Source organism: Apostichopus japonicus, chromosome 4, assembly GCF_037975245.1.
Source record: "Apostichopus japonicus isolate 1M-3 chromosome 4, ASM3797524v1, whole genome shotgun sequence".
NCBI lineage: Eukaryota > Metazoa > Echinodermata > Holothuroidea > Aspidochirotida > Stichopodidae > Apostichopus > Apostichopus japonicus.
The window spans coordinates 11,849,473-11,865,798 of NC_092564.1; the positions used below are offsets into that span (position 1 = coordinate 11,849,473).

Sequence of the window (16,326 nt, forward strand, 5' to 3'; positions counted from 1 at the left end):
TTTGGTTATCGGCGTGATTGGGGTTTAGCGTGTTCCATTGTGTTATTGAGGTCATCTGCCTAAAGTTGCCCGATAGAACTGTATTCGCGACTGATTTCTTGTAGTAACCATTCTGAACGGCGTTATAAGATGACGGTGATTGAAGACCGAGAAGAACTAGTAAGTAAAACGTTAAAAACATATCTTAATGAGTATTTTCAGATTATTTTGTAGCAAGCGTTCTGCAATGGTATTGCAATACATTAGGATCGGTGGTAGTTTTATATAACGGTATGTAAAATAGTGGATTTGTAGCCAAAAATGTCATTTAAACTTGTATAATGGGTTGAGCTGTTGCTATAGTTACTGCAGACCGAATCATGACTCGGTCTAGCCAATGCACTTAAAGGGAAAGTTCCAACTATATCATATATAGGCCTATCGGAATCATTGTAGCGAAGAAGGCGACATTTACACTAGCAATATCACACCTATTTACTATGGCTTGTTACCAAAGAATATAATTATTTACACATCAACCGGACTTTCTCTTGCTTCTCATATTTCTCATCCCAATGAAATATGTATCATAATTTTCACACTATAACTGTAATGGAATTTAGGAAAATGTCTTAATATATAATTTAGGAGATGTTTGGCCACCTCAAGTGTTTTGGTATTCTGACATGTACGAAACATTTTTTTCCTACAAGTTGTTGTGTTAACGAACCCAATTTTATCCTACCGTTGCTGACCTATAGACTAGATAAAATTGCCCATATGCCTAACCAGGTTTGTTCGAGTTGTCTCATAATCATAAACGTGACGAAAGTCGAACGTTACTTTTAAGGCCTATCTATGCTGAAACTGGTGGAAGAGACTACACAACTTGAGGTCAACAGCCGATCCAGGCACAGCTCGTGAATTCACTGCCAAACTAACACCATTTTACACAATTAATTCGCAATGAGAGTGGTCATTGATAAAAATCTTACTACGCGACGGTTCATTTTCGTAATCGGCGACTGGTCATTTCCCCAACGTAACTACATCCAAACATGAAATTTTTATTTGGCACTGAATCTCGAAAATTGCAAAATACCACGGAAAACTTCAACAACGGAAGCAAAATATAATACCTTGATTCACAACGATATCGTTCATTCCAATCATAACGTTATATGTACACTTTTGTGTACGGGCGCTAGGCATGTATATGCAACGACGTATTCAGTTAGAAACACAGTTAATCCAATGGCCGTTTGTTCGTCTGAATTCTGAATTCAGATTCTACATGTGCCGATAAGCTCATTTCCAATTGCCAACAGCCTCTCCTACTCTTATAAGGAGTAACGCACATGTTATCTAATAGGCTGGACGGTGGGAGGTACGATAGCTAATGAAACAAGGTTTCCACAATTTGAACTCCAGTGACTCCAAATGACCTTTGACATCCACAAGAAACAACAGGCTTCTTGTACTTAACGTGTTACAACTACATACTAAATGTGATATTGGTCCAAGCAAGTTCCCTTCTTGGGATATCGTGTTAACAATGTTTTCACAATGTGACTCCTAGTAACCCCAAGTGACCTTTGACCTCCACCAAAAACAATAAGGATCTTGAACTCAACGTTCACAACTACATACTATATATGAGACTGGTGCAGGCTTTCCTTCTTGAGATATCTATTTACAATGTTAACTAAACCCCTGGTGACCCCAGAGACCCTTGACCTCCACCAAAAACAATAGGGTTCTTCTACTCAATGTGGTACACCTACTCTAGTCAATGTGGTACACCTTCTCACCAAATATGAGATTGGTCCAAGCTTCCCTCCTTGAGATATCATGTTCCCCACAAACAAATCCGAACGACATTGTCAATCGCACCGACGGAAATGGTAAACTATACGCTCTCTGGTTGCACTGCCAGCCTGACCGTAACTGAGGCTCTAAAATAGCTATAGGGTCGACCCTGAACTAGGAATATTCTGGAGTGCACACCCGACATGGATTAGAAGTGTCAATTAAGGACTCGAATAGGATCATTATGGTTGCATGACTGCTGTAGTCCTTTGCCGAAACAGCACGTATTGTATATGCCTATTTAGGAAACAATCTTGTAAAGGCATAACAGTTTCTCCGGACCTATGGCAAGCCGTTGAAGTTACTTTTTTATTAAGTATTTAATGATGTCAGCAAATATTCAATGATATCATTAAACCAACTGATAATGTCAATAAATATGATACCTATAATAAATTTGATGATGATCTCATCGTTTATTGGTGCAGGATAATTGCTGATATCACTAATGGAACTTATTGAAATGCACGAATTTAATTGTTGGTATTTTACATAGACGACATATTCAAGATATCATCAATTTAAATTAGGCCTATTTCAATATGTCGTGAACTCATTTACAGGTATCTTTACATAATATCAATGATATCAATACGTATGACGTATATATCAACTAATTCAGCCGTATTTATAAGAATAGCGACATGTGATTAAATATAGTTGAATTCGTGATATGTGCGTCATATTTGTATCATTAATGATACTTTAATGGTTTGAAAAATTCGAATTAAAGATATCACTAACTACTTGGTATTTATAATGATATCAACAAAGAATTTTTGAAATAATATAATTATTTGGCCATCATAAAATTATTTAATGATATTAAAATCATTTTCAGAATGTAAATGAATACACATTTCATATCACTAGTTCGGTTTATTTAAAGATATATATATATATATAATTTATTTTATTACTTTAGTGCACACGCGAGCTACGATATCCATTATCTACATAGCTGGCTTGTGAATGCCAGCGAAACGTACACTCTTCATAGCAATCTCAAATTCACAGGTTAGGTTGGCTCCGCAGAAAAAATCCAGACCCAGATTTGCAAAGAAAAAGACCATTCCCTCCAATGCTAATTATGCGCCATTGTAGGTGTAACTGAAGGCGAAACCACGCCTACCACACATATAAGGCTAAGGAATTTCATTGACGTATAAATTGTAAGGAAGCTATGTAGTACTATATCTCAAAGTAGACAAATGCAATAGTTTTAGGAATTATACGATATTAGATATTACTACAACGTATATGAGTTTCCGTCCATTTACAGTTTATCAAGGGACTTCATAAACTACCTTTTTGTAAACATGTATGTGAGAACTACCTAAATGGAGTTTTTGTTTAGCCGTACAACTTAAGTGTACATGTGCCTTACATGTGGTAACCGTCTGCTCTATTCATACCCGGTATTTTTTGTTCGTATGTATATAACGGAACGTTTTACTATAGCATGTGTACTTGAAATACGCACTACACCTGCGCCTGGCGTGGGAATTTGGTGCATATGGTCGTTAGGCCGTTAGTTGCATACGACAAATCGTAACCCTTCAAGATCCGACTTCCAGCTGTTTCCCAGATCCTTGCCTGGATAGCTGTTGTTGATCTTGTTGAAATTAAGCAGATTAACTATCTCCATATGGTGGATGGGATAAGTAGTGCTGGCGACGAGGATCAGCAATGTTCAGACCCCTTGTTGTCGCCGGGTGGTGGCAAGAATACTTTTCATAATAATCAATTTGACGTTAGGATATTCCCGACGCCGGTTAGTGAAAGCTCCTCACCGAGGGTGAGTTATGCCCGGTTTGCCCCATTACCTCTCTTCCTTTGATTTTGATTATAGAGATATAAGCAAACACTTCCACACCAATTACTAGGCACACTGCAAATAAACTACTTGAATCATTCTTAATTGTAGGCTTCGCTACAATAACTTCAGATTAAGAATTGCGCCAAAATTCGTAACCATATAACTAAGTACAATTAATAGTATTAAGTAAGGCCCTCACAAGTAACAATGAGTCTGACCAGGCCCAAGTTGAGCTAGAACTGTGGGTGGACATTCGCCTAGGGAAGGCCAAGACTGACAAGAGCATAGCCTAGGTCAGAGCATATTTAGACATTCAATCAAGTTTGCTACATTCCTTTTTTTTAACATTTTGAGCAATATAGGATAAATATAAATGGTATCAAATACAGTACACAGTAAATATAGAGTATTATAGAGTATCAAAATAATATATGTGAGATGGCAGTAGAGGAACCAGAAATAAGTGGATATTTTTCTGGTCTGGTCCCTTTGTAACATTACAAATGCCGGTGCCTTCCAATCATAAGGTCCCCAGTTCCAGTCACTCAAAGATGTAATGCATGTCGTCCAGTTACAGAGTTGTTGACACACAACAATTCATAATCATGGACATTAAATATGAGACTGACTTCGGTCAGCTTGCGGCTTTGATAAGCTAATGATGGCTTCTTCCCGAGTTCCTGCTTGCAGGAGGATCTAAAATACATAGGCCCTACATACATTACTAGGCTTTAGACTAGAGTTCAAGTTTATATGCTACATTCCATTTTTACAGTTCGTACATTATAGGATATATAAAAAGATGGTACCAAATACAGTTAACAGTAAATAAAGAGTATCGAAATAATATATGTGAGATGGCCGGAAGTAGAGGAACCAGAAATACTTTTCTGGCTTGGTCCCTTTGTAACAATGATAGTGCAATGTACAACACCCACCCCCCTCCCCTCCCCCCAGGCTTGGAAGTTCACTCTGACACTATAGTAGTACCAGTCCCACACCTGTATTCCACGACTGCATGAACTGATGGCACTTATTTTATGATTAAGAATTGGGTAGCCTAGCACCACGATCAAGTATATATCAGGGTAAAAACTCCCAGATGTAAACAAACTGAATAAGGTAGCCTGCCTCTGATGACATCTGTGCATGGACACATTTCTATTTGATCTAGGGTTTACATCACAGGTGATTCTACAATTTCCTTAATATCTTCATACGCCAAAGTGCCTCATCATGTTTGCCTTAAGTTTTGTTATTATTGTGTAGGCTACTGCCTGCACATTAAATGATTTCCAAAACAAGATGGTTCAGACTGTCGAGATCCATTTGGTTTTGATGGTGTAAGTTATGGAATGCACTATGCAGGGCTCTTCAAGAGTATGTAAAACTAAGTAGCCTAGTTGTTCTGCTAGGCTAGAAAATTTAAAGTTTTGAAATGAGTAAGGAATAATTTGCTTCTTAAGAACCCACTATCTCGAACTCTAGCCTTACTTCAGGGCACAAGGCATAGTAACAGAGTCATAATTTCTGGTGACCTAGCTCGACCCAAGACAGATATTGAGATTGTGAAAGTTAGGTGTGTACATTGCAGTACGGTCACTTGAAATCATTAACAAACCATAACTGTTACTACTGTGGGGTTCAAGCATGGATTTTAAGCAGTTAATAAGCCTAGCCTGTTTTGATAATGTGTCAGACCAGGTTACCCTCTGTGTAAGTGTACAAACTGTAAAAAGTGTAATATTTAATATAATTTAGTTAATAAATAGTTATTTCCTGTTTGACAGTTTCAGAAGAAACATTCAATTTGGTTGGCTAATTATGTTTTATAAGAAAGTAATCTGTAACTTGTGTTTAACCATATATATTGTCTGAGTACAATCGTTCAATTTTTGTTGTGAAATTACAATAATGGCTTGTCATGTGCCAAACCAGCCTCTAGAGTGACATCACAATCTATTTTAGCTGGTAATCACAAACACCACAACGAGATGTTCAACAAAATAGAGTCAGAGTACAGTTAATGTAATTAGTTCAATGTATTTGCTGCCAACCAAATGAAATAAGTAACTTTGTTTGCAGCATAAAGGTGGGGCTGAGATTTTGTATGTAATGGTTGTGATGTTTTTAACTATAAGTGTTGTTCTTCTGTTGGTTTGTTGTAAAATGGATGTTGACAAATTAATGCTTTGTTGAAAATGGGCTTATTCCTTATCGCACAAGATATCATGATATGAAATGTTTTGGGGAGAGCAACAACTACAATACATCGATATGCAAAATCTTTATTGCAGGGTCAACCTTTACTGAGCAGCAATCATGATTTTCTATGTTGATATTAAATTAATTTGCATAAAAGAAAGAAATTGTATCTAGACTTCTTCTTTTTCTTCTCTCAAAACTAGGTTGATGTGGAGTTGCAAGATGGTGAAGACTGCACAGATCTCAAAGAAACCAGCAATGGAACTAAACCTAAAGAAGAGAGAAAGAGGGATACCTTGCTGGCCAAGGAATGTCAAGAATGGCCAGAGGATACTGAAGACGAAGAGGAGGATCCTTGGGCATTATTGGAGATGGACACCAGCAATTCAAAGATGTGGAGTGGTTAGCACTTTTCATTAGATCAATTCAGCAAGTTTTGTTTTACTGTACATGGTTGTGAATTGTGAAGGGGAGAAAGTGGATATGGACTTTGCAGCCTGGGCATCAGTTAGGCTTAATTTAGTGTTAGCACTATTCACACTTATTATTGAGGTTTCTGAGCTTTTCAATAGAGATAAATAATATAAGTTTCTGTTTGTGAATGGTAGGGTACTCATTTGCATAAATTTGAAGTAATTGTCTATTTCTGTATGTACTTCATATTGCAGTACTATTGTACTTTCTGATCGTATGAGTGTACATTTCTTCAGTGAAAAAGTGATGAAATGAAATGAAAAAAATAATAATCATAATACCTTCAAATTTTATGTTCTACACAATTCAAGTGTCTTGTAATGTACAAATTGGAGAGTATTAAAGCTGTTTTCTTGAACCATCAGGGCACCCTTAAAAACCAGCTCTGTAATATAACATTATATGAAGACATGAAACAAGATTTACAAGGTCCAAGCTGTGTTTGATAGAAAGTTGAAATATTGATTGGTGTACCTATCCTTTGCATGTATTTGTTAATATTGTGTACTTCTGGCAATTAAGCATTTTTTCCTTTATTAGCAAAACTCATCACTGTAATATAAATTGACCCTCTCTGTCTTTTCAGAAATGACCTTGAAGGAACGATTACATAGACTCTTCATCACATTCCTCCTCAAGCCGATCTCCGTCCTATTTTTCCTTTATTTCTTCATCTGCTCCCTTGACTTGATGAGTTCTTCTTTCCGACTTCTCGGTGGTCGAGAGGCGGGGGAGGTTCTGGGAGAGAACGAGTTACTCAATAATCCAGTCTGTGGGCTGATGTTGGGTATCCTAGCAACAGTCCTTGTACAGAGCTCCAGCACATCTACGTCAATTGTTGTTTCCATTGTCTCTGCTGGTCGTAAGTATTACTGTGGTGGTTAGTACATACCGCCATCTGTTGTATGCTAAAAGAGGATTTAGAGCAGGGGTAGGCAACCTTTTTGAATGAATGGGCCAGATATAAGGAGTGAAAAATTGACTGGGCCGCACCTAACCAACGACCTGCTGTTGATTTCAATCCTTTGATTCTGAGGACTTTCAAGCAATAAGTGTGTGTACTTAATCTGTATTCATAAAACACAATGTCAATACAGTACAGTTGATAATTTATGGGGATAATAGGCCTAACTGACAGCATCATTAGTGCCGATAAATTCTAAGCAGCTACCTCGTTTTTTGTAATGATGTAAAATAGATTAATTTTTGTTTTCTTTTTCTTGAGACATCTCACAGGCCACAAAAAAAGTCACTGGTGGGCCGCATGTAGCCCGCGGGCCGTAGGTTGCCCACCCCAGATTCAGAGGAAGGCAAGATGACAGGATTCATACTTTCACAGTTTTTCCATTGACACTAACTGATCCATCTAGGAATAATTAAAGGAACATTTGACAAGGAAACTGTGACAAGTACATTATATTTACAGTTGACACATAGGTGATATATGATAGGCTAAATGCAACCTCTTCACTGTAAATGTTAAACATTGACAGAGTCTGAAGATCTGCTGATAATATTCTGTCACTAAGTAATATGGAACACGCTGGAGAGTTTAGACCAATCAAATCATCAGGGAAGATTTGTTGATTACTTGATTTCGGACATTACACTGAATGTACTGTATGCGTAAACAAGTGTACAAAACGTTAACAGAATACACTTAGAAGGAATTAATCACTACCAACTGATAATTCAAATTTCAAATTATATCAGGCCATGTACATCCTGGTGTTCTCAAATGTGGGGGTGGGGGATGGGGGGGGTGGGGCTATGGTGAGGTGGGGTAGTGCAGGTAGGATGAGGAAAAGTTAGTGAAAATTGCTTGCTTTACATAGAGGCTAAGACTCCAAGAGCTCTGCTCTAATGTATATTTGGTGGTCTCAGTTTCTAACATCTTACATACAGCATTGTTAAAAGTGCAACTTTAATTTAAAAGAAACATGTCATCCTAGTACTTTTACAGAACATTGAACATGAGGTAGGAGAAGAGATCTGTGATTAAATGCAGCCAGTATAAAGTAACATTTGATTTCTCTTACCCATCACAAGTTAAGCTTTACCCTGCTGATTGATCTTTTGCAAGCCATACATAGTTTTACTATCTAAAATCAGGACCATTTCAGGTCAACTCTCGCCTGGAGAATGGACTCTACGAAAGTTTTTTAGTTTACCCTGCTTTCTGAATATGTAACCGACATGTCACTTAAGTTGTGTACCTGCTGTGTCTGTATCTCCACAGTGCTCAATGTTCAGCAAGCAATTTACATCATAATGGGCGCCAACATTGGTACCTCTGTCACAAACACCATAGTATCTCTGGCCCAGGTTGGCAAGAAAAATGAATTCAGAAGAGCTTTTGGTGCTGCAACCGTCCATGACATGTTTAACTGGCTGGGAGTTTTAATCTTGTTACCAGTGGAAGTATTCACCGGATACTTATATCGCACCACCAGTGTCATTCTCAAGAGTATGAACGTTAAATCCAATGAAGAAGTCAAAATTGAACTTCTCAAGAAGCTTACAAAACCACTGACATCTCGTATCATTCAGGTAAGAGCTGATTGTTTCATTCTCTGGTGTGAAAGTTGTTTACATATGCATACATGCATAGTCAGGTATTATCACCAGACGTTGGAAAACCCGCTTTGTCATGTTTCCCCTAATTATAACCTGCTATCAATTCATAACTGTATCAGAGTATCGGGAATGTGTCTATGCATTTCTCAAATTCTTCTACTGATTGTGCAATGAATCCCGACGTGACATTTGACGAAAGAAGAAGTCGTCGGTGTTTGTTTTATTTAAGTTTGGTGCTAACACCAGGAGACAAAAACAAGTATTTTGGTTTGCTATAGAATCTGTGCAGTCGTTACTTGTTGTATCAGCTGAGATGCATAGTGCAGGAAATGCATCAATGAGGACTTCTTTAGCATCATCAATGGGAATCTCCCCCCTACCCCCCCCCCCCCCCCCTTGACAACCTGTTCAGTCTTTGAGGGTTTTGGTACAGTTGTCCAACAAAAGTAGTTCATGAATAATTTAAACTCTGACAGAGTGTTTGAACAGTAGAAAACTAAATTACTTCATGCGTTTTTATTTCTTTCACAGATTGATAGAAATATCATCACTTTAATTGCTGTCAGTGAAATAGATTCCTCAGACAAGAGCCTCTTGAAGATTTGGTGTAAAAAGGAAAAAATTCATTCAATCGTTAATGGGACCCAAGAGATCCTTTATAGAAGTGGCAATGCAACACAGTTGGCCACTGAAATAGTTCCAGTTACCCAAATTGAGGAAGTGGGTATTGAAAAATGTGAGTAAATATAGATAGAATACTTTGATGCATGATCGAAATACTATTTAAAAGCAGTTTTTCTCTCTAACTTGATGATCAGTTTTGGAGGGCACAGATTGTACACATTTATCTATCAAAGCCAGTATTAAAATAATCCTTTAAAAGTACATGCACTATATTTCTGCGAATAATTAATGACCTTAAAACTAGAAACAATCAGAACACTGCCCACACTTGTCGGCTCGTTTGATTTACCGTTGCATTGAATGTAATCCTAGCCCACAAAATTGGTTGGCAGGGGATTATGTTTGCTGCATCGTAGATTCATTTATAATTCTGGACTGTGCAAAATATTGTGAAGGCCTTCTTTGCTAGGGCCTGTTTGTAATAATGCACCAAGCCATTACAGTGAAGTGACCTCGGACTGTTCACCCTCATATTTTATATGAATAATATATTATAGGACTGTGATTAATGAAAAGCATTAGAGAAGTGAGGCTGGGTATAATGAGATTTGTCAGTGCTAAAAGCCAGTAGTGAATAATAGATGGGGCGGTATGACTTGCTCTATTTTCAATTGGATTTGTAGGTATTTTGAAGTTTTAAAGGCTCGTTAGAACATGTGTTGTTTAAGAACATGGAAGTTTGTGTAGTGTGTAAAATTTAAATGTGAGGCCAAAGTAAATCTGTAACCATTTTGTTTAAACTGATAATTTGGGTTGTTGGGTTGATACCAAACTGATGAGCATCTAGCTTTAGGGTTGTCTTGTTTTTTTATGGTATTCTAGATTATATGCTATAAATATGACAAACCTCGGAAGCGTTCCTTTCACAACAAGTATTGTGTCCCTGAACAATGTTCACTTAAGGAAGTATTCATGGTGCTGACTTGCATGAGTTGAACATTTGAATTGTTTCAAGATTTTAGAAGGAAAGGAACCACTGTAGAAAATGAACCAGTATCAACTGAGGTTTTTTTTTCCGCCCCAAGTATTTTATATTTGTGATGTTTGATCCAATGTATGTGCAATTATTCTGATAACCAACAAAACTATAATATATCCCTATCGAGACACTAATGAGACACTCCCTGGACATCCTCCAAAGTGATACCAGCATAATCCATTTTACAGTGAAATTATAAACATTTTCAATAAGTTCAAAGTCAAAACTTTTCCTTCTAAGCCAATAAAAGTAGCAAACTGCTGTTGTGGCATCTGCCATGAATAAGAGTTGAGATCTTATCATGCTCAGCAGTGGTATGAAACAGCATGTATATATAGTTTACAATGGTGATATATATGTGTGTGTGTATATATTTGACACCGTTCTCTGTTGATATCTCCAGGTAATCATCTGTTTGTTAACACCAACCTCTCAGAACGTGCAGTGGGTGGCATCCTCCTCCTGGCATCGCTGGTCATGCTCTGTCTCTGTCTCATATTCCTCGTCAAAATTCTTCACTCGCTCATGAAGGGTCGGATAGCTTTCGTCATCAGGAAGACCATCAATGCGGACTTTCCCGGCTGCCTACGGCATCTGACAGGTTACGTCGCCATCCTGGTGGGTGCCGGCATCACCTTTCTGGTTCAAAGTAGCTCCGTGTTTACCTCGGCGATGACACCCCTGGTAGGGGTGGGGGTCATCACGTTAGAGAGGATGTACCCTCTCACGTTGGGTTCGAACATAGGGACGACTGCGACGGGACTCTTAGCGGCCCTGGCCAGTTCCGAGGGACATTTAAAGGAGGCCATTCAGATCGCCCTCTGTCATTTACTATTTAATATCACAGCAATAACAATATGGTTCCCAGTTACGTTCATGCGTAAGGTCCCCATCTACCTAGCCAAGACTCTGGGTAACACTACGGCTGATTATCGGTGGTTTGCTATAATGTATCTTATTTGTATGTTCTTCATCTTACCCTTAGTGGTGTTCTCCTTGTCTGTTATAAGTATATGGCTTCTGGTAGCAGTAGGTATACCATTTGTTATTTTAATGACGTTCATAGTCGTAGTCAATATCTTGCAGAGAAAAAAGCCAAATTTATTACCCAAGAAATTTCAGACATGGACTTTCTTGCCGTTATTTCTACGGTCCTTGGAACCGATGGATATGTTGATATGCAAGATATTTTCCCATATACAATGTTGGGGGAGGTTGTCTGCTCTTAAGAAAACTAGAAAGAGTTTGAAAAAGGAACAGGCTGTCTCTGTGATATCTTACAACGAACAGACTGTAAACACAGACAGTCAAGTTTGATTTCCAATTTGATTTAAAAGGTGAACACAGCAAGTTGTGAACCTTTGAATGGCGTCAAAATGAAGCTGATTGGTCTTAAACTGCCCTAAATCATTTAACCCAGAGGAGTTAAACTTTGTAGATCTCGAGGCCTGTTAAATGAGGAATATTGCTGGTTGTCTTTTGATAACAGCTACCGAAATAAGATCAATGAAAATTCAACAGCAACAGTGTAAATAAGTATGTCCTGTCAGCTAACAATTGCAGTAGACTTGTGACAAATTTCTGCTGGTTTGAATGGATTCTGATTAGTGACCATGTTAAACTGTGCTCTTAGACCATATTCCCTCTACCTAGATAGGCTTTTTGTAGACTGTTTACATCATTGCACACAGTGAAGTTGATGTTTGTCAATATTCCCATTGCAAGATTAAAAGAGTTTATTTGGTATGCCTGATTATACATTCTTTACTGCAAAGCTAGCTAAAACTAAATTGGATAAACACCCTATGTGTACTCTGTTACTCTGTTACAAGCCGTTCGGCTTCTTCCGTGTACACATGCGGCTGCTTTGCGTCATAAAATAACTGCCTTCCGAAGTTCCGGGGCCAATTTACTTTTGTTTTTTTTTCGGTAGATGTATCTCTTAACATGTTTTTTTATCCTATGAGTTTGGCTAGAACGTGCTATGGATGTGCAATATTTTGAACTATTGGGTCACAATTTTTATGAAGGAATGACACAAATGAATTTGTAAAAAAAGTGTTTGGTGTAAACTACCTCTTTGTGTCCAAATATGTATTATTCTAGTACAATTCATGCAGGCTAGCTTTGTATCTAGCTCTCGGGATGTATGCATTGTTATGAGTTTTGTTTTCCGTATATGGCTCGTAATCTGGGCCTGCAGATCTGAACATTTCAAAACATTTGACATACGTAGGCTTTAACAGAAAGTTATTCTTAAGACTATTTATTTACTCTGACATCCATCTTTTATTTCAGGAAAAGGGTGAATGGTAATAACTTTCTTTTATATTACATTTTTTTTGAGTGCAATTCCAAACAAAGGCTGGTAATAATAACTAAAGTATGTGAAGGTTAGACACAAATTCACACAATGTGAGCTAAACTCTTAGAAACATCAGCATCTAATCAACACACATTAAGGCATATCTACCGTGCAATTATTTTCATAAACAACCTTGAATTCTAGTTTATATTGCTTTATGATAATCCAGTTTGCCATAATGTATTGTAAACACTCTGCAGTCATAAAACTTTGTGCTTGAAGCCTTGCTTTTCTGAGGGAGAAAATACCTAGATTATAAGCTGTGTGTAATAGAAAAAAATCATCAATCGCATTATTATCATTTCACTTGATCATTACCAAAAATTCAACTATTTGAGCCCTTTACGTTACTGACTTTTATCATCAAAGTATTAGGAGTCATATGAAATATGACAAATTGATAATAGATGGTTTTTTATCACATATAAAATCAACAGGATATTACCATTCTGAGTAGTAGTCTGCTAAGTTTCAAAAGGAAACTTTTACACTTTGCCTACTGCCGATGGTACTGCATTATACTACTGTAATCGAAGTAATGAAATTGAGTGAGTGGACTGGTAGGTATTTAGTACATAAGGATTGAAATTACAGAACTGAAAAACAATCAGCTGAGGAAGTTAAAAAATACAAGGGAAAAAAAAATTGGAAAAACAAAAAAGAACTGATTCCTAGAGCCAAGAGTCTGTCCATCCATCTTATTTAATTGATCATCATGTGAGTTAATTGTTTTCATTTAACCTTGTTTAAGTTTTTCGTGCCATTTTCATGCTTTTCGCAAGTCTGTCATAAAAGCAAACTATTTATTTTATATGTGTTGTTTGTATGACCTGTTTGATGTTGTTCTTCACTTCACTTATGATGAAGGAGATATGCTCATTATAGAAGGAGATAGTTGGTTTTCCTTTCACTCTCAAATAAGTCAGTAATCAAATGTTTAATCAAAAAGTGTTGCTGTACCTTGGTCCCAATCATGTCCAAGATTTAATCTCAGCCTGCACATCCACTTTTACAATTTCAGGTTTTCTTTATAAAAAATAAGAAAAAAATAAAAAGGGGGAGGGAGGGTGGATGGGGGGGGGGCAATGTAGCTGACAAATTTAAGAAGATGGAAAATAGCAAAGAATTTTTTTAGCTCGGACTTGATTGCAACCCATCACTGGTTCAAATCCCGTCCTATCCATAAATTTCTTGGCTCTTTTCCATTGTAATTTTCCTGTCAGTTTTCCATTGTTCATTAACTTGTATCAATTAAAAAAACAATAGCAAGTCACTGAACACCTTGCATAAATCTGTTCGTCCATTTGAGTGGTAGGGGAGAGAGTGAAGGTTGATGAATAAGTTAGGAATGTTTTTCTCTCTCAAAGTAAACATCATTGCTAGGAAGGTTGAGTTGGTGTCAAGCAGCTTGGCAGTATATATTATCCTCCGCCTGTAACAGCAGTTTTACTGTAGAGTTTGGAATGGAAGCAAAGATAATTTCAGAGAATATTTAAAGGCTTTTATTTTGTATTTATAATTTTTTTATGATTTTATGAAATGTATATTTTTAGCTCTTTACTATCTACAGACCCTCATCCTGTATATCATTTACATGACATGCATGTGTCCTACTTTGACTAAAATTAGGAAATTATTTCAGCTTTGTAAGAAAGTATGCATATATTAACCTAATACTAATCATATTAAGATAGTTTCTTGTGAACTGTAGATTAGGAATTTAACCGTAGCCGAAGTCCCATTCTGCTGTTATATTGGACATGTATTGAAATGTCATCTCCAACTCAGTCTCTCTAAGATCTATTACTTAAAACTTCATATCTGATGTTTGACCTTTTTGATATCGTTGTTGCTGTTTTTTTTACTATATGCCTGGCTTGGTTCCAATCGTTCCTGGTTTAGTTTTAATGATGATGATTATGCAATAGTCCACCTTTGTACTTGAAATAGTGCTTCAGGTGTTTAGAGGCTTCCGTTGGTCTTTTTTGACCATCTTGCGACTTTACATTCCACATGAGTTTGATTGAAGTGTTCTGTGTGCAGTATTTATAGTTCGTCATTTTATAAAAGTCAGGTGCAATATCATAAAACAGAAGAGATATCCTCCTAATTGGGGGACATTTAATATATGGATTAACCCTAGACAGACTAATGAGTCTATAGGGGAAATATTTACATTTTTATTTTCAAGATATTTTCCTTTGGTTAAGGCCTAACTGGTTATTATTGAGAGCGTGGTGGCCAATTGGCTATAAGGCGTCGGACTCGTGATCCAAGGATTGCTGGTTCGATTCATGCCTAGTTCATTACGTTGTGTCCTTGGGCAAGATGCTTTATCTTACTTGCCTCTCTCCACCCAGGGGTTAAATGGGTACCTGTGAGGTAACTTGTCATTAGGCGCAGTATATAACTGCTGCCGACTGGAGGGGTTGTCTCTGAGACAGGTTATCATAGAACAGGGGTAATATAACGTCTGTAAAGCGCTTTGAGACCTATCGCTGGTGTAAAGCGCTATATAAAAAGCAAATAATATTATGATTATGATTATTATTACTTACTTTATAACTATTATCTCAGTCAAGCTGCATATGCTAAGCCCTCTGTGCTTTTAGTTGTAAACCAACCCAAACAAGCCGTCTTTCTCTTCATGCATATACCATAAAGGAAGTGGTATTGCATCCCGCATTAGTACCCGTCATTAATTATTTGGACACATTGTTCTTGTTCTAGATCTAACGTTCTAGAGCTAACGTTCCGGTTTGAAGTAACCTTGCTAAAGGAGGTACCCATGGTAGTGCAGTCACTCCTGTTGATGAGCCTTGTATAATAATGGAGCCATTAATGGTGATGAACCACCATATTTGTACTGGGAGGGGGGGGGGGGCCTTAGATTTATGTCATACAGTTGGTAAAATGGAGGGCGTTTTAGTTTGTATGTAAATGGTGCTATATTTTGCAACTTTGAAACGAAGTTGAAGAATTTTCAACTGCTGGTTGTACCTCACATACATGTTATATATTTATGAACTAGACTGATTTTGTTGTAACATTCTGTCTGCTGGTGGTGGGCGGGGGCTAGTGAGCACTCCTTGACTTTATTCTGGGGTGGGGGCTAAGTGCGCCCAGAAGTATACATGGTTGAATCCCTGTCCATTAATAAGGGAACAGCCAGTAGTGATTTCCTGAAAACTGTAAACTTGCTACTGCAGTGCAACTTACTTAAGCACAAGTCGTGCGTCGTCTTCTCTCGAGAGAGTCTACTTCCATATTCATTGTGAATTTGATGCGCATTTGACTGTTTTGCGGCGATTTAAACAGTAAAATGTGTTTAAGCAACGGTTGAAATCAAAGAAATATTATGACCTGAAGCACGAA

General features: G+C 37.4%; 1 protein-coding gene across 3 annotated transcripts; it reads left to right on the forward strand.

Annotated features, from left to right (window-relative positions):
- Positions 1-16,326, forward strand: LOC139966456 (sodium-dependent phosphate transport protein 2B-like). Of its 3 annotated transcripts, none has more exons than XM_071969473.1 (6): positions 1-159; positions 6,076-6,274; positions 6,933-7,208; positions 8,586-8,896; positions 9,455-9,659; positions 10,990-16,326. In XM_071969473.1, exons 1-6 carry the CDS (start codon positions 130-132, stop codon positions 11,901-11,903), a joined length of 1,935 nt encoding a protein of 644 aa, XP_071825574.1. In that variant the 5' UTR covers positions 1-129; the 3' UTR covers positions 11,904-16,326. The 3 variants fall into 3 exon arrangements, with proteins under 3 accessions (XP_071825574.1, XP_071825572.1, XP_071825571.1); XM_071969471.1 differs by lacking the exon at positions 1-159 and adding an exon at positions 3,277-3,622; XM_071969470.1 differs by lacking the exon at positions 1-159 and adding an exon at positions 3,280-3,646.